Source organism: Chaetodon auriga, chromosome 17, assembly GCF_051107435.1.
Source record: "Chaetodon auriga isolate fChaAug3 chromosome 17, fChaAug3.hap1, whole genome shotgun sequence".
Classification (NCBI taxonomy): domain Eukaryota; kingdom Metazoa; phylum Chordata; class Actinopteri; order Chaetodontiformes; family Chaetodontidae; genus Chaetodon; species Chaetodon auriga.
In genome coordinates, this window is record NC_135090.1 from 19067677 (window position 1) to 19090840 (window position 23164).

General features: G+C 43.2%; 2 protein-coding genes across 2 annotated transcripts in view; one reads left to right on the plus strand and one right to left on the minus strand.

Moving 5' to 3' along the window:
* The first annotated feature begins 1526 nt into the window (after window positions 1-1526).
* Window positions 1527-4284, plus strand: smim13 (small integral membrane protein 13). The gene is made up of 2 exons (XM_076755374.1): window positions 1527-2025; window positions 2887-4284. Exons 1-2 carry the CDS (start codon window positions 1950-1952, stop codon window positions 3075-3077), a joined length of 267 nt encoding a protein of 88 aa, XP_076611489.1. The 5' UTR covers window positions 1527-1949; the 3' UTR covers window positions 3078-4284.
* Window positions 4285-9406: 5122 nt separating this feature from the next.
* Window positions 9407-23164, minus strand: part of nedd9 (neural precursor cell expressed, developmentally down-regulated 9) — a 29447-nt gene continuing 15689 nt past the window's right edge. The window contains exons 3-7 of the mRNA XM_076755373.1: window positions 14954-15052; window positions 13902-14039; window positions 11207-12391; window positions 10962-11051; window positions 9407-10488 (exon numbers count right to left, since the gene is read on the minus strand). Coding sequence (XP_076611488.1) covers window positions 9952-10488; window positions 10962-11051; window positions 11207-12391; window positions 13902-14039; window positions 14954-15052 — 2049 coding nt within the window. The 3' untranslated portion in view covers window positions 9407-9951. The remainder of the gene's footprint in view (window positions 10489-10961; window positions 11052-11206; window positions 12392-13901; window positions 14040-14953; window positions 15053-23164) is intronic.

Sequence of the window (23164 nt, forward strand, 5' to 3'; positions counted from 1 at the left end):
TGAGCTGAAAGTGTGTAAAGCTCAGGGGTGTTGTTTCACATTGTTTTCACTTTGCCATGAAACACTGTTATTCTAAACTTATTTGTTACAACGTCACCCTAAGAATAAAAATCCTGCAGGTGAAAAACCTCATATGAAACAGAGTCCTCAGGGCTTTCAACTGTATGGGCTGGACTGACATACTTTGGCTCGACACACTGTTCTGTTCACGCATCTGTAAAATGCCTTCTTGAAGCATGACTCATGAGCTCTCTGCACCTTAACATAATATGCAAATTCTGAGGTACATGAAAGGATACACTCGACTGCAAATGTGCGCATGTCAGGACATGACTGTTCCCAGATTTCCGCAGCGGTGAAAGACGTACTTAGATCTTTTATTTAAGTAAAAGTATTGTAGAAATATTCTGTTACAAGTAACTTAACCTGACGGGCCAGATGGTTTGTTACACAGGCTCACGCAGCTGCTGCGCAAGGTAAAGTAGACCTCCTGCATTTAAAGTCTTCAGTGAAATACAATTGTGTTTGCATGTCTATTGAAAAAATACAATGAAGTACAGAGTAGCAGAAATTGGGTATACTGAAGTTAAGTACCTCAGAATTGTACTTGTGTAAATGTACAAAGTTACACTAGATTTGAGACAGAGAATAAAAGAGGATGAGAGGGAGACATGGACCTGCATACATTTGCATTTTTTGGTACATCATGTGATACACTCTTGAATTTATTAAAGGTCTCCTCACTTCTTGTGACGCCTTAGCAGTGTGAAAGAAAGTAGAAATGGGTCACAGCAGCAGATCTGACATCCACAGTCTACTTTTTGCTCCACCACTGGAACACATGCTACAGATAAGATGTCAACTGCTTTATCAGCTGCACAGCCTCGTTTAAAGGCTGTTTAAAGTCAGCTCCCTATGTTTCTCCACACCATCCAGTTCAAAAGGATCTGACCTGACAGTGTTGTGAAGAGCTGCTTATGTGCTGTGCAGTGTCAGAATACAGGAAGACGTCATCTACACCTAAAAAGCAGCTTTTCTGGGATTTGTTAATTGAAAACAATTCACCAGGTTACAGATGTGTGATAATGACTCCTCCTGCTGGACAAATGAATCAATGCAACAGTGTTCCACGTTGCTCCATGTATGAGCAAACATTACTTTGTTAGTGTCTGGTTGCTTGTTTCTTCTTTAACACATGGTTTTGTTTGCATGTGCTCATATTAGCACCAGAAAGGTTAATGACTGTCCAAAACTTCTTTGTCTGCAAGGGAACATTACATCTAACAAACTGTGTCCCAACAATGCAGAGCAGAGGGAATATTAGCAAACAGAAATGAGCACACACAAAAACAAATGAAAAGCGAGATATAATCCACTTTTAGGATTAGAAATATTCTATACTTGTGTGTATATTTCTAGTACTGGTAGAAACAATAGCATAAGTAAAGAATGAGAAAAGTCTGGTGACGTCAGAAACTTCACTACCCAGAATTCAAATGAAACTCGCGCAGCCGCAGTTGTGCTCGGTCTCCTGACGCTGATTTTGTTGTCTTAACCCAGTTACTGTAGTGAGCTAATGCTCTGGCTCGGCTGTGAGAACCAGATCATACATGTTGCAGTTATGTAGCCCATGGAAAAAGGACTTTACCCTGCCGTGACCAGCTAACCTTAGCTCATGTTACAGTCCTCCCTCGTCGTGTGAAACTGCTGCGGCTCCGTTTGTCAACCAGCTAGCTAAGTAGCTGGCTAGCTAGCTAGCCACACACGAGCAAGCGAGCTGGTGTGAGTTTGCAATGTGCTGCTGTTTGTTTTTTCTCTCTCTCTCGTCTCGGCTAGCTATTTAACTCAGCGGCCAGGCGGCTAACCTTGCTACGGTTGTGAGGTGCGGAGCAGAAAACATACCGCATCCGTTTCCTTATGCTGTTGGTGCTGTCAAGTGTCCAGCTAAGATGTGGCAAAGTGTCGGGCTCACACTGCTGGTCATTGTGGCCACACTTGTCTGTGCGCTGCTCTTCATGCTGTTTGGTGAGTTTAAACAAAATAACCTCCATAACTTACTTACATAACAAGCTAACTCCCTAAAAGCCATTGTGTAGCTGCTTTAACTGTTGTCATGCTTTGGGAACAATGACGCCGGGATCAGTTGAGTTAGCTAATAAGAGGCTGCGATAGCTGACACATTAGCTAAATGATTCGATGTTAAATTCACGTTGACCATCTTAAAGGAATAGTTCCTTCTTCCCACCTAAACGTCCGACTGCTCCTTTTAAAAGTCGCTTTGAATGGCAGGTCAGAGTGTATTGAGTGTCTTTGACCGGCAAGTTTCGATTTCAGTAAGGAGTTTCTATATTTATCGTGCTCAGCGGAGCAGTCTGGCAGATGTCGGGACATAAACACGGCTGTTCTGCTCAGAGCTGCAGGTGCATGTTCACTCAGCCCCAGGCAGCCCCACCACTGAGTGCTCTGCGTCTCTTCCTCCTCTGCTCACACCTGATTAGCTTTAACAGGACACACCTGAGCCACATACAGTAATCAGGTGTAAGTGCCTCTAATGTAGCAGCATTACTGGTACATTCACATTCCAGTGCTAAGCAGCTGAAAGAGAGATACTCAGTGATCTCTGGAAAACATCCCAGTTGTTTTGACTCTTTTGTCCTTCTGGATGAAACAATGTTCTGGCCGCTGCTCAAAAAAATTGACGTTGGTTGTTAAATGTCCCTCCAGGATTATCAAAGATTGGAGGGCATTTATTTTTGAGAAAACCACATGCTTACCTCTGTGTAATGTTAATACATGAGAGGCACAAAGGAAGACTTGAGCACCTCTGGTTTTAAGAGCATCTGTATCATCCCTGTAAATGCCTGTTGTCCCTTCTTTACCCCTCAGGCTGGTATGTAGTCTGGCAGCTCTTCCTGTCCAAGTTCAAGTTCCTGCGTGAACTTGTTGGGGACGCTGGCACCCCGCAGGCCGAAACGCAGCCGTCCGAAACCAAGAGCGAACGTACAGCGAACGCCTCAACACGAAATCGGCCCAGGACTGCACGCCAAAGAGTTGCCTCTCCAGAAAGCACTTCATAGATCTCCCAGACGGCCGCTGTGTATCCTTCACATCTACTCGTGAAACCTCTCCTCACATGGCCGCTTGTCAGCCCTCTACAGACGTCACGTGTGACCATCAGAGACATTTCCCACAGACCCTACACTCTCCATTACACAAGGACATTGTGGACACTCAGTAGTCAGCCCTCCTCTTCACCAGGACACTTTAAACTGACCAGGCAGATCTCCTGGTTTCAAAGGGAAAAGCCATTTACGTACATTACTGTCCATTTCTCTGTCTTCTGTTCATGTGTTTGGTTATGTACCATCGTCTATGTACTGAGCAGTGAGTCTGGGGCTCCACTCATGCCCCTCCTGTTATCCTGCAATAGTGACGGCCAGCATTTGTGAGTGGCCACGCTGCTTCCTGCCACCTATGTGGAGCATGAAGATGCTCCATCACACAAAGAGATGTGTTAATTCTTTCACGTACATGTTTTAATCTTGCGTTTTTAACAGAAGTATGTCCTGCTTTGAACAAAGTAGACAGGTAAATGTTAAAGATGAGCTCGTCTGCATCATTTCAACAACTGAAGATAAACTCTAAACCGAAACAGCGATTTGTACAACTGACAATTTAAATTTCTTTGAAACATGACAAAGTGCAATGAAAGGAATGTTTATGCTGTTGTTTTATTGTTTCTTGCACACTCTTCGTATTATGGTCTACCATCCAGTAGATAATGCCCAAAAATCTCCAAGGACCTGTTGGATGGAAGGAAGATGACAAATGACACGGCTTCATTCCAGTTGTGCAAAATGTGACCTTTTTTCTTGCAACTTCTCCTTTGCCCTTTTTTTTTTTATCTATCGATTTATACTTGAAGAGTCAGGAGAAAGATCCAAGGACTGTTGGTGTTCAGAAGCAGCTCTACACATTATTAGCTGATCTCTAGGAGCAATGAAACGAGTGGTGAACCCTTTCCCGTTCCCTGTGCCTCCGTCTGTACCAGTGCCTGTCGACAGGACATCCACTGTTTGTTACATGACCTCCTTTTGTATAGCTGAGAGTAGTTCGGTTTCCATTACACAGCAAATCAAAGCTGACCAGGGCCTCGTCAATATTTATGTAATATTCTCCCTCCAGGTAAAACTCATGTAACTCTTGCACCTTTTTATCAAGTGATTTTTTTTCTTCAGTGGAGCACTGACTTCAAATAAAAAAAAAATGCCATAAACAGTTTGAGCACTGACCTTTTTGTTTTTGGAAGAATGTGGGATTGATTGATCGAGGTACTTGTCTGTATCGGCTGTAAATCACCAGTGTAATAAATATACTAAACACTACATAAAGTGCCTCATTCTAAATATACACACACGCAAATAACCACCTCTTAGCCATTTAGAGATTCAGATTCAGTAAGCTGAATATCTTTGGGTTTTGGTTAGCTGGATAAAACAAGACATTTGGCTGTAGGAAGATGTGATGGTAATTAATAAAATACTCATTGAGGTGTCCCAAACAGCCAATATTCTACCCTCACTGATGGAAAGTAACAGAATATATTTACTCAAGAACTGTACTTGAGTACAATTTTGAGGTTCTTGAGCTCTACATGAGTATTTTTACTTCCTGCTGCTTTACAGTTCTACACAACAATTCAGAGTCAAGTATTATACATGTTATTCTACTACCACTTCTGTTTATTTGATGACATTAGTTCCTGTTTCCCTCCAGATTTAGATTAATACAATTTATTATGACTAATATCCCACAACTAATACAATGATGTATTCCTGTAGATTCAGCTGCCCGTCAGTAGTTTAAATTTTCTTCAGCTGCATCATTAATGATGCTTGTGTTAGTAATTATAATCCAGTTACATAATATTTATTATACTGCATAATGATTAGTGTGACTTAAGTGAAAGATGTGGATCAGTCTTTCACTGCTTGGACCTGGTGACAACATATTTGATGTGAGACATGTTTCTCCAGTCAGACTTTGCACTCAGTGCTGCTGCCTCCCAGTTTGTCTCTTCGTTTGGTAAAATCCATGAACAGTATTCAGCATTTTCATCCTCGTGTTTGACCACACGGTGGCAGTGTGGTACCAACAGAAAACAGCATCCTAACAAACTGTCTGACAGCTTAAAGGAAATCTTAAGAATTGAGCAAGACAGTACATGTTTTATCTCTTTGCTCTGTAGTCTGCTCAGTATAAATTGATGCGGATAAAGAATAAAATCCTTTCACCTGGATCTTTTTGTTTGAAGATGTCTTACAGCTTAGCACTAGACTGAAAAAAACAACTGTGTTGGATGAGTGTGCAGACAGAGAAGTCTGCATTGAGCTTTAATGCCCATCGGGAGTGAAGACAAAGGGGGGAAATGTTCCCATAAATGGAAATATTACTATTGTTCTGATAATAGTCTGTTTGCTCAGTTTTCACCATGAAGTTTCTCTGGAACAAACAGTGCAGCTGCTTTGTTTGTGAGTGGAATTCACAAACAAAAACAGATGCTCAAACATACAAAATACTAAAAATAAAACAAATATTAACACAAAAACACATGTGCTGACTGCAGTGAACTCTTCCTCCGTGCCCTTCGAGCTCTGCTGGCTGTTTTCACATTACTGCCATGAATTAACGTCCCAGAACTCAATGCAGTGAATAAATCTACTGTACGTGTAATCTAATTTGAGTCTGTCTAGCTTTAAAAGGCAATTTTAGTCTTTGGCAAGGCTTAACCCATTTCAGCCTCAAGGGTCATTAGCTTCTTCCTAAAGTGCTCAGTACAAAGCAAGGATGCAAACATGTCTCACAGGTCTAGAGGGTGAATGCAGGTTTATAGTTGGAAAGTTTCAGAGACAGGAGAGTAAAGCAGTTAAAAACACTACTGACACTTTTTAAAGTTCATATGTATTGAATTTCTCCATAGAGTGTGGCTTTTAGACTTTTCTGTATCAGTCAGCTCTTTTGAAACGCAACAGCTGCAATAATCTCTTATCCTACATCTGCATCTCTACTTAAATTCCACTACAATTCAGAGGGAAATATTATACTTCTTAGTCCACTGACAGCTGTAGTTACTTTACTGATTAAGATAATTAAAATAAAATCTAATCAACTTGTGAATTATGACGTATTATTAAGGACAGAGCAGTATATAAATGAGTTAACTGCACCTTTACCAGCTGCAGCGTTCTCAGTGATAATTGAATGCACCAGTAATTATAATCCAATAATAAATGTTATGATGGTGGTACTGCAGTGAAAATGCAGGACTTTTACTTGTGGTATTTCTACACTGTGGTATTGCTACTTTTACTTATGTGAAAGCTCTGAGTACTTCTTCCACCGCTGCAAGAACGTACATGTAATTAAACACATTGAAGAAATATTTAAAGTGCAGTAATTGATGCATTTTACTGTGGTATGACTCAAATGTTGAGAATCCACTCATCCAGAATATCCTGCATCCATCATCTACTGGAAACAGATGCAGAAAATTAAGAAACCACCCTGACAGTAAATTAACTCTGAGGCAAACCTTCACTCGTAGTTTTATTCATACTAATGATGCCACCTCTTCCTCAGATCTGGCTGACTATGTTTCTGCCTGCAGCTGGGGCCTTTTTTTAAGAAAAGGAGGCCCTGCTGAGCTCCGAAGCTGTAATTTCAGAGCCTGCAAATACTTTACAGGAAATGATTGTGGTAAGCCAAGGAAATGACATAGACTCTCCAGTACTCCCTCTATATATCCAGCAAGAGCCACACTTTGCCATTTGCTCCTGCTGCTGGCTGTTGGTATTGCACATTACCTCTCTGATGACCTTTTCACTGTTTGTTCACTCAGCAGACAGGTGAGCAGCTGACTTCTTGATTGCTGCTGCTCTTGTATATCACTGCAAGTTTCCATCTCAGCAGTCCAACACCTGTTTGCTGCTTCTCGGCTCAACCAGACAGTGTCTCATCGGGGAGCGTGGAAACAACTGCTCCAGGGGATTGAACAAAATGCAGCTTCAGCTCTCTGTCTTTGGAGCACCTTGTGTAGTTGTGCAATTGTGGTAAACCAAAGACAGCCATTTATGAGATGTTTGGCACACTGCCCCTGGTGACAGACACACACAGAAGCTTCTGCTGCTGTTCAGAGCAGGACTGTGTGCTCTGGCCCGAGTGGATTTATTAGAGCTGCCAGGACTAAAATAACTCATTGATTCACCAATCTCTCCCCAGGTCACAAGCATTAATCAGACAAAAGCTATTTTCTCACTTGTTTGGAGCCACAAGATATCCTGGCATGCTATTATTGCTGCCCTACAAAGGCAAAACAGCAGCTAAAGAAAGACAGCTATATGAGGTGAAAGCTAGCTGTTGAGGCAGCCACAGCTAACCTTAGCTAAAGCTAAAAGGAAATGTACTTATTGATTTTTGCTCAACTCTTATCTATAACTGAAAAATAGCTATTTTAATGGACCAACATCTCAGTAATTTAGCTATTCAGCATAACTAAATGAATTAGGAAAATCAAATCATGATGGAGAAACAAGCCCAGCTAATCTCTGGCTAACAGTAACTACCTTAGCTAAAGAATAGCAATAAGTGCCACCTTGGGTTTTAACTCCAGTGCAGACTGGCCTGGATGAAATTAGAGCTGTCAGGATTAAAATAACTCATTGATTCGCCAAAGTCTCCCCAGGTCTCAATTATTTATCAGACAAAAGCTATTTGTCTCACTTAGAGCCCTGAGGTGTATTTAAATACCATTATAATTGTCCTGCATGGGCAAAACAACAGCTAAAGAAAGAGAGCTAGCTTTATATCAAGTGAAAGCTAGCTGGTGAGATGGCAATGGCTAGCCTGAGCTAAAGCTAAAACTAAATGCACTCATTGATTTTTGCTGAGGTCTTATCTGTAATTGAAGAATACAAACTTTAATAGACCAGACCAACATCTCAGTAATTTAGTTATTCAACATAAATAAATGAGAAACTAGGAAAATCAAATCATGGTGGCAAAACACAGCTTATCTCTTGCTAATGGTAACTAGCTCCTTGTAGGACTGTACGTTCTGGCCTGGATGAATTAAAGCTCCCAGGACTGAAATAACTAATTGATTTGCCAAACTCTCCCCAGGTCTCAATTATTTATCAGACAAAGGCTATTTTTCTCACTTGTTTAAAGCCCTGAGATGTCCTGAAATGCCATTATAACTGTCCGATACCTAAGTCAAATCAGCAGCTGAGCTGCTACAGTAGCATGTCTGTTGACTCTTAGTCATGTCAGGTATTATGTAGGTTCTATGGAAATTATTTTAGGTATAAAATAGTCACCTCAAATGAAGTGAAGGCACTAAATCTTTTTATCAGCCGGAAAGCTTTTAACTCCTTTTCTCAACATCACTGCTTCTGTGGTTTGTGCTCTCTGGCTTTGCAAGGCAGATCAGCAGCAGATGACCAAGGCAGACTTATAAAATGGACCTGACATTGCCTAACATACTGTGTCTGTCTGCAGTTTGGGTTAAATGGGAGCCCTTTTTAAAGTCATTGCAAATTCCTTTCCCATCTCCCTGGAGAGAACAGAGAGGAATGCAGTGAATAATAAAAACACTTAGATTGCTTGTAAGTGCCAGCCTGTGTGAGCTCGGAGGATTTGTAATGAGATTTTCTGATTGGGAGCTGAAGGGGGGGCAGAAGTCTCACTGTGGTCATGAGCATCTCTTCATCACACAGTCCCATCAATCCATCTATAAAGCAGCTTCTCCAGAAGGAGTTCCACTCAGAGCATAATGAAGGAAAGAGGAGCAGGTAAAAATGTGGAATGAAGAGAGAAAGAAAAACACAAAGGCTGTTGTTACAGCCAGTTACTGGAGCTGTTAAACCTCCAACGTGATGTTCCCGAGAGGCTGTTGCAGAGGACGCACCGTCTTATTGTACATTTTATCAATTCACTACGCTTTGAACAAGAGAAAATGTGTTGAAGCTGATCGGATCGCTCTGAAAAACATGTTTCTCACTGTGGGATTAGAGGGTACAAATAACTGTGATCAGATATGACTTGAAATCCAAAATATCCCTCTGGCCTCCACGGGGATGTGATTGAGTTTGACGTTGGGTTACCTCAGTCAGATAAAGACTAAAACCTGCAATATTTTACTTGCAAATGTGGCTATTTATTAACTGCTAAATAACACTTTGCATAAATCGACTCTTCATGTAAATTCTGTTTCTATCACCCTCAATTTTAAAGTCTTTATATGTGAGCATGAAAGTCATTCTTGTTCCTGGAAATGGTAGTTTAACAAAAAAAAAAAAAAAAAAATCTCAATATTATTATTATTATTATTTTTTTGCTGAAACTTGACATGACACAAACACTATGTGTGGATGACGATCATGAGATGCTGTTGAAAGCTCCAGAAAAACAACTTTCACTATAACAAATCTGACACGTCAAAGAAATTAAACTACACTGTCACATGGTTAAGAACAATCCTTTACTTTGTGGAGAGCTCCACACACATATCAACATTAACATGATTTACAGGATTTACTGTCACACCCAGCAGTAAGACACATCAACGACATTCTACATGGAAAAATGGAAAAACAGGACTCATCTCATAAGGTGCTTCATAATATACGATGGGAATGTTATGAAAAACGTCTACGTAATCCTACAGACACCAATACTGCATCTACATATATATTCATAACATAATATAAAACAATCTACACAAAAATAGAGCAAATATTTACAGAACATACTATTTACAACATCCAAAACAGGCTTAAAGATGAAGAGCAATATATATATATATATATATAGAATGTAAATATATATATTTATGCTAAATTAATGCACACATGGAGTCTGTGGTGAAATGAACTGGAGCAACATGGTTGAAAATCACAAACTGGCCAGCTGCAGCAACTGTTCTTTGAACTGCTGTGCGTGGTGTGAGAGATCAGTGACTCTGTCCACCATCTCCTGGATGGCAGCTGTGTTCGGGTAGTTCAGGGCCGCCGTCTTAGTCGCAGCCACAACTGTCTTTAACAAGTCACACAGCACGTTACTGGAGTTCATCACCCTGTTGGCCACCTCGGGAGCCGAGGCCTGCCTGGACAGAGTGTCTCCGATGAAGACCAGTTTGTGGGCGCTGAGGATGACGAACTTGCTGTGTGCCACGAAGATGCGAGGAGGCTGCCCGGCGCTGACGCAGGCAAAGAAGGCGTCCACGGCACTGAGGAGCGTGATGAAGTGCTGCTCACACTGCTCAGAGTAGAAGCCGAGCAGCTGGCGGTCCCGAGCGCACACGTGAGTGGACGGGGAGGAGGAGGAGGAGGAGGAAGAGTCTGAGGTTATGCCCGAGTGTGAGATCCACTGTGTGATGTCATTCTCCACGGGTTTGATCACTTCCTGCTCCAGCTTCTTGAACTGATTGATCTGTGAAGGGTGACAGGATTCAGATTAGTTTCTGACCTTGCTTGCAAACGTGCACCTTGTCCTTGTAATTTTACAGAGATAATCGTATCAGATCCAGCTCTGTCAGATTAAAATTCTGCTACAGACCAAAACAAAAATCCAGTTCCAGCTCGATCTGCACAGAGCAGGCAATTAATTGATTAGACAAAAGACTGTTTCAGTCATTTTTCAAGCAAAAATGCCAAATATTTGCTGCTTGTTTTATCATGAGTAATGATAAATGAAGTATTTGTTTGGTTTCAGGACATCGCTTTGGGAAGTTATGATGGGCGTTTTTCACCACTTTATGATGTTTCATTGACTGACATGAACCTATGAGACCCAAAACATCAACCGTTGTGTGCATCTGATGGTGTGCTATGAATGTACGAATATTTATGAGTGATGATAGAGGGCTGTGCAGAGCTACCAATGCTAACAGCTTCTTGTCTCACCTGCTCCTGGCCCAGCTGGACTTGACTCTGCTTGATAATGTTTTCTTTGTCCAGCAGCTCCTTCTGCTGACGTTCAAAGTCATCTTTGCCCTGCGGACAAAGACAAGCAAGTGAGAAGAAGCATTAAAGGGACTCAGGTTTGACCTTTTATGTATCATCAGATCAGTTGTTTCTGATCATTAAAACCTTTTTATGCACGTAATGTTTTCTTATTCATTCATGCTTTTCTCAGTCTAAGGATTTACCTGCAGGTGTACATAATCGTAGTCCTCCATCCAGCTCTTCACACACTTCTCACTGTTGTTCATGTTGTCTTTGTCTTGGCTGGAGGGCACGGGGAACGGCTTGGTCTTGCCTCCGTAGTTGTCGTTATCAGAGGAGGGGGAGGTGAGCGGGTGGATCACATTCTCATCAGGTGTGCTCCCGATAGAAAAAGACCCATCCATGTGCGTCCGCCTGAACAGCAGCTCAGCATTGCTGCCTATCGTGGAGGCCAGCTGCTTGGCGTCATCGGGAACAGTCCTGGAGACCATGACGAAGCGATCCAGGTCGTCGCTCTTGTTGTGGTGCTTGGCAGAGGACGCAAGGGCGTTCAGAGCCCAGCTGCAGTTCTCCAGGACTTGGTAGATCTGCAGGAGGATCTGTTGTGAATCCTCCAGGCGTCCCAGCTGCCTCCTCAGCTTACTGTGCAGGCTGGAGTCTGATAGAGCCGTGGCGTTAGCCGCGGCCCCTCTACCGAACACAACAAAGTCCCCCAGAGCAGCCCGGACCCTGTCCAGCACTGTGCGGACGTCGTTAGCGTGACGCTCCATGAAGGGAAAAGTCCTCCAGTGAGGGGAAGCTGCCATTGAATGTAAAGCCCCGACTGAGGCATCCACAGCCTGCTGCAGGCGGTACAACCTCTGGACAGCAGCATCCACATCCAGGGCGAGGCGGCCCTCAGAGCTGGAGCCCGTGGAGGACGAGGAGGTGGACATGCTGCTGCGTGTGCTCCCGGTGCTGGAGAACGACAGACGGTTCACGCCGTCCGTAACGTCAGCTACTGCGCGAGCATCCTGAGCGGGGATGTCGTAGATACCTTTGCTTCCGTCTCTGTCGGTGGCCGAGGTTCTGTGCTGTGTGTGCTGGGAGGGCTGCATGCCGCGGGGGATGTCGTATACGTCCCTCTGAGACCCCGTCCCTGAATGAAGGGTGGGTGGAGGCACGTCGTAAATGCCTTCGTTGCCGTTGGTGTTTGGGTGTTGGTGATGGGCAGGAGGCTCCACACTGGGGGGGAAATCATAATGCGACTGGGGGCTCTGAGTGGGCTTGGTGAGGACAGGAGGCGGCACATCGTAGATGCCTTCCTGTTTGTGTTTGAGAGGCTGTGGGAAGTCGTAGTTTCCCTCCTGGAGGGCGGGGTTGGTCCTGCAGGGGGGCACCGAGTAGACCTGCAGGCAGAGACAATCAGACATGAATTAAACATCACAATGCACTTCAAATGCATGCAACTCTACGAATAAAATCAGACACACAAAAGGTTCCTTTTCTAAAACACAACAGTTTCTGATCATCATTCATCCAGACAAACTCATCAGAAGGATGTTTCACTAAAAGGAGTAGACCTTCAATGATCATGTAATGAAAACATGTAATGGATATCACCATCACCATTAAGCCCCTCTGTTTCTATAGCTAAAAGCACCTGAATATGATTCATTTCTGCTCATATCAGTGTGGCTGTTGACAAACATCAACAGAACATCCTAAATCAGGAATATGATGTACTTTAAAAAACAGGTTACCCACAGAAATCAGCCTACACTGGTTAGTGAGGAATGCATTTTAAATACACTGTAGTAACTTGGTTACTTCAAATCTGTGTACACATGCAGCAGGTCAGTCATCAGATTTCTCACCAGCCCCCAGCATTATTTTGGGACCATAGCCTTCTTATTTTAACTGTAGGAGAGACCGAAGCCACAGAAGGCTGAGCATTTCATCACACTGTGTCTGAATCAAATGTTCAGTAGTGAAAACTGACTCAGAGGTTTCAGTTTTAGCCTGGGATGAATTATTTTAAATACAAGGGCCGATTAGAAACACATACTTCTCATCATGTGACATTTAAGAAGTGATTTTACTGGAAAGAGTCGACTGTAACCCGGCTAGGTGTGAATGTAAAGGCGCTGAAAGCCAGCAGGTTTTCACCGGATACAGTTTGTACAGCAGCACTGCAGCTCGTGATGGAGGAAGTGAAAGACCTTCTGGCTTGTGCAGATACTAGATTTGAAACCTCAGAGCTTCTTCCTCTAATGCAGTCAAGAGCACAACAAAGCGCGAACCTCCCACTAACTTGACAGGGCAGAGTGTGTGTTCTGACGTACATGCCACAGAGCATGATGGGAGCGCAGTGGGGTGAATAAAACCCTGGCCTGTAAGAGATTTCCATCAGCCTTGAAATGCACTCTTTACAGCTAGACAGGCCTGCCCAAACTGTAATTAGGAACGACGCAAATAACAGGTCCCAGCATATTTCAGGTTATTACAAACAAACTGATGGCGCTCTGCCTGGTCGGGTCTGGAAGTCTGGTGAAATCTTAGAGGGTCTGGAAAGAGAGGAGTTATGTCCTCAGCTTTTTTTTTATTTCCCCTGCTGGAGAGTTCAGATGCAGAACCATACTCATGGAGTTTTGGTTAAAGTCCTCTGGCAGGCAAAGGTTTCATTTAGCGCAGCCGCAAGAATGTCTTAAATATGACATTTGACGTATTATTCATTTATTACAGACAATTAAGAGAAATACTAGGAACTGTATCAATAAACATAAAATAACATTTTCTGGTCATAAGCAGCTACCACTTCCTTCATTTTCTTTATATGCTTGAAATAAATGGAGTGTCTGACTGATGCGCCCTTTCATTGTGGTGGAAGATGGACTAGTTGTTGAAATGTTCTCTTACCCCTTGTGAAGAGGGAGGTATGTCATAAATGCCTTGTGTCCTGAGGTCCATTTGAGACGGGGGAACATCGTAGACTCCTTGGTTCCTGGCAGCACTGTGCTGACCGGGGAACATCTGACCAGGTGGGATATCGTACACCTGAAACATGAAACAAAGAAAAAAAAACAATTGTTACGAGTCTGAATCTGGATTTTAAATAATTAAGGGAAAGTGCAGCCTTTTATTTTGTAGGAGCTCCACTTGATTTCCTTTAAATAACACCAAAACTGGCTTTATTCAGTGGGTGAAAATAACATCACAGCAGTACTGAAGGGTTTATCAAGACAAGATGACAGGACATAGTTAGAACTGTCACAGATCCTTTCTGAGAAAATAAGGTCACTGCAGAGAACAGGAAATGTGGTCGATTCAAATACGGAACATACTGACGATCAAAGAAACAGCGTTCTCATTGTGACAGATAAAGACCGCCTGCTGTACAGCATTTGTCTTACATTTCTGTTTGTTTGAATGATTTATTTCACATGCTAAACAGCAGCGGATTAGAGCAAAAGGTGCACAAGTGACATTTTCCTAATTTTTATCACCAAAACTTTCACTGATCTGATCAAAAACAGCCAAGTGTGTTTGAATGCTGGGTGTGTTTTTCCTTTTGTTCAAAGCAGCCGTTGCCTTCTCATTTCTGTTTTGTAGGAATAGCATTCGGGTTATTTCTGTAACCCATGAAACATATCTGAGTTGCGTAATCCACCACAGTGAACCCCAAATCCGCACTGTGACCAAAATGAGCACAGGCTTAATGTAGACTGTGATGGATTATGCGACTTTTTTATACAACTAACTGATTTTTTTAATATGTGGATATTAATGGAAACCTGTGGATGCCTGAAAAGGCAGTTGAGTAGTAGAAAATTCAGGCAAAATGCCACTTAAATCCCTTTGAAATCAGTCATAATGTACACTGTGGTATTGACAGTATTATTTGATTTTTAAGCACACAGAGTCAGCCATACTGGTGAACTGTACATGCTGTGGGAACATGAGACACCTACCCCCTGCGATCTACTGGGTGGGACATCATAGAGGTCCTGCTGGTTGTGCTGGCCTGGGCTGTAGGTGTAAGACTGTCCCACTCTGGTCGGGGTCACCACCTGTCCAATCACAGCGGGAGGAGAGACAAACAATCAGAGCTGCTGTCTAAAAAACGACACCTGGGGCACAGCAGTGTTCAAGACAAACACAAATTACAAACACACTTTAAGATCTCTACATCTGTCCCCATTCTCCATTGTTTTGAACGGTTTCATTCCCAGTCCTCGAGTGACCCAGGGAAAATAAGTGATTACAGTTGAGGCAGATATGTTCTGACAACAGAGGCGGACCAACATCCTCCCTGTTTCAGGCTATTTGTGAAGGACCCAGGAAACCAAGAGATAAACAGAAACCTGGAGCTAGAAAGACTCTGTTGAGTCGGTTGCTTTAGAGACATCTGGTTCGAGTCCGACCTGGGACTGTTTCCTGTCAGCTCTATACCAGGAAAATACTTTAACTGGCTGTATACAATTATTTTCATTACTTGTTTTGTAAATAAAATGCCAGAAAATAATAAAAAAAATGCCTCTCACAATTTCAAGGAGCCCAAGGTGATGCTAAAAATATTCATTTCCAATGATATAAAACAGAATAAAGCAGAATTGGAATGGGGCCACAAGCAGGAAAAGACAAAAATGTCTTGGTGTGTTTTATTCTTTGTAATAGAACCATTTAGTAATGGTTTTATCAGTAGTATCATTTAGGCAGCAGCAATATCTATCTACGTTTACTAACTTAAGCTAGCTAACATTACCCTGTGTTAGCTAACAGCCGTACCAGACAATGTAAAGCTAGCTGCAAAACCCCGAGTTTATGTAATTAAGCAAGGTTGTGTTTTACTGTTATGAATTAAGCCTTTTTTTCTTTTTAAATTTTACATAATCTCACTTAAAAGGTTTAAAAGGTTAAATATTAAGAGCAAGAGGAAAGAAGTTTAGCAAAGTAGCTGACATTAGCCCACAACAGCTAGCAGTCATTCCAATCAAATTCAGGCTGTAATTAGCATGAGGAATGTTTTTCATGTTTTTCCTTCTTTTAAGATTTACATAGTCTCTCCTTAGAGGGCATAAAAGCTGAAATACTAAGAGCAAAAGAGCTGTAGCTAGAGCTAGCTAACATTAGCCCACATTAGCTAATGGTCATAACAAAGTAGGTTGCAGTAGCAAAAGCTCTGTGTAGTGAAGGGTGTGTTTTATTGCTAAGTAATTAATCTTTCAGTTTGTATGAAGAAGATTGTGTTTTTAAACTTAAAACTGAAATATTAAGAGCAAGAGAAAACAGTACAGACCTAAAAGCTGCTGAGTTATATTTCAACTTGTGGCTCTACTGGGAAACAGTTCAACTAATAAAAACTAGCCTGAGAATGAGTTTTATCGTAGTACTGGCCGCACTGTGAGTTTTCCAGACATCTCACAACCTGGAGAAGTAATCACTGAGTCATCTGTATTGATGAACAACCTTGTTATAAACAGACATTTTTTGCTGTACAATTTAATACATCTTTAAAATATTTTACACTACGGTGCAGACAGGGGAGTCGACAGAATAATGGTGTGGTTCCTATTGGAAAAAAACACAAGCACACACAGCTGGTTTCACCTACGCCTGTGACATTTTTGCCCCTGTTAATTTTTTATCACTTTTTCCCTCCTCTTTTCCCATCAGTGCTAATCATTCCCTCCACACCTCCTAATCACAGAGTTTCCGTCCCCCTCCCCCCGCCGTCGTCACCCTAAAAGCAGAGCTGCAGACCTCCTTGCTGCGTCAGACAGACAAAGGAATGCTGGGAATGTCCTTCCCTGAGCCCAGTAGTCCTCTTCTGCCCCCACACACCAGTATCGCCACACTGGAGAGAGCAGGGTTCATTAACAGGGCTCGAAAATAGGAACCATACGCATGGCTTCCTGGCAGAGGGGAAAGTCTCCTGGGACATATAAGACTTTAGCCACACCATATACTCATGAGTTGCCGTATAGCCGAGTTAATATCCTAACACCATCTCTCGTGCTGTGAAGACATTTATCGGAGCGTGAGCAGTAGGAGCTTTAACCTCAGCCAACTCAGAATGGGATTAATGTTTCTGAGGAAGCAGCATAGATGGAGAGGAGGAGGAGGAGGGGGGGGGGGGGGGCTGGTTTGTAAAAGAGATTTATGAAAAAGGGTAACAGAGGTGGAAGAGGGGGGGAAGCCAGAGGAACGGAAAATGAGAGTTCGTCGCCTAGTATGGAAAGGAATGCCATTCATCTGAGCCAGAGTCTGACTAACAGTAGTCCATATGGTTCTCATAAGTCCAATCTGAACAAGCCCGTGGTGATTTAAGGTGTTCATTGTTGGCATTCCTGTCCGTGCATACATCATCCCAACAGGGCCTGTGGGGTCAGAGCTGAAACTTACACCGAGGGCTTTAAACACATCAGACCGGGCTCCGAAATAAACCAGCAGAGGAATAAATAGAATCGCTGCTCTGGGCTCTTGTCACGCACTGTCGCTCGCACACTTCAGGCCGTTAAAACTAAAAGATGTTCAAACTACTTTATGGTATATATACAGCTCAGTGATGGAAACCAGGCTACTGTCACTTGTTTGTGGCTGGACTGCATCTGGCTGTACAGCACTATGAAAATGTTCATCATTGGGGAGTTTATATACTATGATTCACATGATCCAAATCAGGGGTTTTCAGTCTGATATTGTGGCCTCCTCCAAGACAAAACTGAGCATGGTGTGAAAATCCCCAAAATATGGGGCTTTTGGGGGATTTTTTAAGCCCGTATTTGTTTAAATTTTGGCAAATTATCACCATTAAAAGTATGCCGAATTTGCTGTCACCAGTTCCTGTTTGCAATGTAACCACGGATGTACAGAAAACTACCACTGGATCAGTGGTAGAGTTAGGAGCGTCTTTTTTCTATGCAGATTTATGGAAGCTTATTTCCAGACAATGATATCTCTATATCTCTAAAAACTAGCAGTATCATGTCTGTGTTTTCTGATTTGAGTTATGATTCAGTGCCTTAATTGCCTCCATGTCACACCTCAGTGTCAATCTAAGCTACACACCTTAGTCTTTTATTAGCAAGGCTTGAGGGCTGCATTGCTCCTACATGTTTCATTGTTTGCAAAATAAAAATCTGTTAGAATTAAAAAAAGAACATACAGCAGATAGAGAACTAGCCTTTCACTACATAACAGCAGAGTGATGCTTGCTGAAAGGTCACTTTAGCCCGGCTGCTGTCCCTGCGGGTTGAGCCTGTGTGCTGACGATAAGGGGATGCCTGGACTCAGCTGCCACATGCAGATGGCGGAGAGTTGTCTGTCAAAGACTTCGCTGACCTTTTCCACAGGTACATGTCATTGCTTTGAGTAGGACTGGTCCCATCAGTGGCTCCTCTCGGCCACAGCCAGATGCACACTGCTCATTTATTTCTCATCTCCGCCCTCTGTTTACCCAGCAGGCTGTTGCTCCGAGGCTGCTCGGCGCTGCTATAATTTCTGGCGGGTAAATATTTACCGCTTCCAATGAAGTTGGCGCTTGCGTGGCGGCGGCGGGGGCTCTTTCAGAGAGCGATGACATCATGAAGAGCCGGGACGACTGAGCAAACATTTGTTCCCACTCAGGTGATAAGGTCTTAGGATTCCTTTATGCAGGAGGCAGAGCAAACTGAGTGACTAAAGAGGGATCAGGTTTAAAGTAGTGCCCTGAGGAGCCAAATAGATGTCTTGTTAACGCTCCTACGTGTTGTGATGAGTGACTCACAGCTCTTTCTGCAATGCTGTGTTTACTTAGCATCCTGGCAGGCTCAGGTTTTGGCAGGTACGATTTTTCAGCTTTACTTCACAGTGATTTGAGAGGTGTCGTCATAACGTCAACAACTACCTCATCAGCTTGTTTTAAGCCGTCTCAGATTTATGTGCTGATGAGCAGTGCGTCGCATTGAAAACATTTAGTGTGTGCTGTAGAGCTTAACGATAATAATGAATTATTGTGTGTCATCTTTCAGCAGAATCATATTGTGTCAAACAACATCTTGGACTGGTCCTAAAAGCCAAAACTAGACATGAAGAGGCAGCATTAAGTTTTTGTTCATCAAATATCTGCAACAAACTTCCAGAAACTTGAGGTCTGCTCCAACGCCAACCAAACATACAGTAACACCAGCAGATGCTTCCACTCTGCACATATGCTGTAACATATTGTATGATGACAATCACATGCAGTGGCCTGTACACCTCCATTATTAAAACACTAAATAAGGGAACATATTTTGGGACAATGGTGCTCATCCCTCTAGTAGAGTTCAGACACTCACTGAAACACTTCATGTTGATTCGCCTTTCACCCATGTGTCTGTAGGAAATACCCTTATTTATATCAAAGCATGTCACCCAGCCCTTGCATGGCTCAGTTCTGCACGACATCCTGTGGGTGAGTTATGGCAAAGGAAATCATCATTTCACACCTTTTCATTGGTTATGTACACACACGCACAGCCACTTCCCGCTAATGGCCCGCTGACACAAATCAACAACCCTAACGAGGCTTTTCAAAGATGTCCACAATGACGTTGCCATCAAAGTGGCATTGAATTTCATGCCTCTGTGTCCTTATTCACACTTCCTCATCTCCTTTCTTAACCATCTACCTAGATGCTGACAAAGTCGACCTCCCCCGCCATCTACCTTTAGCTCTGTCAGCACAGTGCATGTAAGTTCACCTTTTAATGAGCGTCAGAGACAATTAAATCTGCACCACAAGCTGTGGCAATCAACCATACTATCACTCACATATTGGGTAAGAGTGGTGTTTTGTATGTGACTGCATCTCCAAAATGTAGGGTGTGTTTCTGCTCTGCAGTAACCTGCCCTGTTCTGCTTTGCTGAATCACAGTACAAAGACGTCTCTTGCAGTGTTGCGGTCCATTTTCCTTGCTGCTCAGAACTGCTCGATAATGTTCCCCTCAGCCACTCGGAGCTGCACCAGCCTATTAAAGTGCCAAACTAATTAATGCAGGTAATTAACTCGTGAATCCTGTGAGGCTTTCAGCTGTCTCCATAACACGTCCAAGTGGCTAAACCCAAACAGACAGCGGGCTTAATGAGGAGCATTAAAAGAGAACACACTGATTTTAGCACTAATAAGGATCATCCTTCATCCTCTCTGATCAAAGCGGCTCCTTAATCTGGTGGCACGATTATCTGAAGAGAAGTAATGTTAAAAGATGTGTCTGACATTCAGTGTTTATTTTTGAGGAAGACAATGTCATGAGACAGTCCTCTTGAGACAGAAAAAAAGAGGATAATGTGGAATGTCTTGAATGACCCTTCAGCGTAAATCTTATGAAGGAACAACAGTGTACAGCCATGCTGGCAGCTCTGGGAGACTGAACTTTGGCACAACAATACTTTGAACTAAATGCTAGTGTGCTCACGGTGACAACACTTAGATCCTGATGTTTAGCAGGTTTGATGTTTACCATGTTCAGTTTAGCACGTTAGCATGCTAACATTTGGTAATTAGCACTAAACACAAAGTACAGCCGAAGCTGATGGGAATGTCATTAGTTTTGAAGGTATTTGGTCGTAAACTAAAGTGTGGACTGATTTCAAATTTGACCTGATGATGGTGGCAGATGAAAACTCAATTCATCCCGAGGAGGGTGTAAATGTCTGAACCAAATTTAATGGTGATCCATCCAATAGCTGCAGAGACATTTCATCCAAAACCATAAATGTGAACCTCATGGATGCACTCAAGGAAAGGTCAGGGGATCAACAAAGTCAGACTGATTCATCCTCTCGGCACCATGAATGTTTGCACAAAATTTCATACCAAATCAGCCCACGGTTGATGAGATATTTCAGTCTGGACCAAAGTGGTGGACTGACCAAGCAACAGGCTGATAGTGCCGTCCATAGAGCTGCTAGTGTGGCTACAGATGCCAAAAAAAGCTTTAAAATGTGAATATTTCTTGGTTTTCTTTGTCTTCTATTACATGACACTGAATCTCTCTGGGTCTTGGACAGCTGGTTGGATAAAAAAAGGCAATTTGAATGTCAACTTTGGTTTTGGTAATTACCATCTCTGAAGCCATGCTGCTAAAATGTTAACTTTCAGCAAAGCGTTTCCCGTCAACTAACCTCCCACTTCTGCTCATTTATCACATTCTCTGCTTTAGACTTTCAAGGGGAGAAAGTCCTCTCAGTATGCACACCGCAGAGCAGATTACTTTTGGTACAACTGATTTATGACCTTGCCCCCTCGGTCAAACCTCATGGGCCAGCGATTTATTACAACTGCGACAATGGCGAGCAGACAAGCGTCTGAAGGAGCTGGCTTGCTCCAGGAAGAAATAACTCACTTATCTGGTGCTGAGATTGTCGTGCGCATGATTAGGCAGAGAAAATATGGCAGAGGCAAACAAACAAGCCATTCATTACACATAACCTGGTTACTTCCAAAAAGAGGACTTTTCTCAAGGTAGATGGCACACCCTCAGAGCCCATAAACAGCTATCAGAGCACTTCCCTGTGTTGTGTGGGAGTTTATTAATCCTTTTGTGGCACCCCTACCTCCCAATGAGCAGATTGGATCTACGGGTATGACACAGTGAATGGAGGAAATGCCCATACAAGGAGCAGACCTCATGAGCCAGGAAGTGAGGAATGAAAAGGCCGTCTGGTAGGAGTAGATAAGAAGCTCGGCGGAGATCTTTGAACTCTGAACCCAACCCATCTTTGAACACCGTGACCTCAGCGCCTGAGCCAGAGGGGGAAGCACAGAGGAAACGGGAACACTGGGGAGAAACTGGTGCAGTCAAACAGACACACCTTTCAGAGCTGGAGAAGAAAGAGGAAATCAAGAGCAGCAGACTCAGATGAAACTCTGAGAGCAGAGTGATAAAAGGCAGTACAAGGCCTCCATGTGAGGTGCCTCTTTGTGTGGCTGAGAGTTCCAGGCATCTGTCCCACACGGTCCCAGCTCGGAGGCCTTGGGGGGGGGGGGGTTAGCTCAGCCTCCCCAAAGGGGTCATCCAAGGACAAGGCCGCAGCATCAAACCAAACAGCCAGAGAGGCCGAGTACGCCAGACCTCAGTGTGCCTTTATATACCAGAGCCCCACACCACATGAAGAGAAAATAACTAGTCGCCAATCTGGATTTGCACTGCGGGGTTGGCATGAAAACCCGAGGAGGCATTCTGGAGGATATGTGCAGACGAGACATGACTGTACACACACATGAAGGATGTGCAGGAACCTTTCTCCGCAGGAGGCTTAGGGGTAATATGAGAGGGGATTATCAGTCGAGGAAGCTTGCATCAGTCTCCATAATCATTTGGGAAGCATGCGTGTGTCTGTGTTTGCACTCACATCCACGTTTGCACTTGACAACAGGAAAATGGCTGTTTTCCCTTCAGCCCCGCCACCTCTTAGCACATCGCACCACATGCAGCATGAGTCAACGCTCGGAGCCTGTCATCAATACCGCTCCACAAAGACAAGCAGTAGTAAACAAAGCTGAGTTTGGTGTTTTGAAGAGCAAAGGTCAGGGTTTGGATTTCACATCAACAGAAATTATCTCCACAAACACGATGACGCAGTAAACTGTGCTCACAGGGTTTCAAAGTGGAAGAAGCTGCTGGTTCTGTGACCACTTTAAAGTTGGATAATTCTAACTTTACCATAGGTTTACATTATGGCTGTCAGTTTGAATTGTTTTAGCTTTGAGATATCTTTTGTCCATCAGTTTGGGAAAATGACTGGCTCTAAATACTGAATCTTAGCCACTGTTGCTATGGAGAAGACGCAACAACAAATTGCAAGTGCTTTGTCATTGCACTGCAACACCACACCTACAGCTGTAGGCCTGGGAGGGGATGGGATGTTTTGAGGTCATCTTGACTTAAGTCAGGATGAGTTAAGATGAAATATTTTACTTTGAAAAGACACAGCCTAAACAACATCTGGACAAAAAAATCAAGGGGGCATGTCAACCCTGGATGCCCAAAATAACTCCCTCAGCTTCCACTCCATGGACCAGAAGCCCTTTTTTGAAACAGCTCTTTGCAGTTTTCACTACAGATTTTGCTGTTTGGCTTTCACAGGCCAGACTGTGGCCACAGAGACCGACGGTGCTTCTGTCCAACAGTCAGACGTCACTGGAAAACAACAGA

Coding starts and splice junctions, on each gene's coding strand:
- smim13 (XM_076755374.1), top strand. CDS start 1,950: ATGTGGCAAAGTGTCGGGCTCACACTGCTGGTCATTGTGGCCACACTT. Junction 2,026..2,886: donor GCTGCTCTTCATGCTGTTTG/GTGAGTTTAAAC, acceptor TTTACCCCTCAG/GCTGGTATGTAGTCTGGCAG.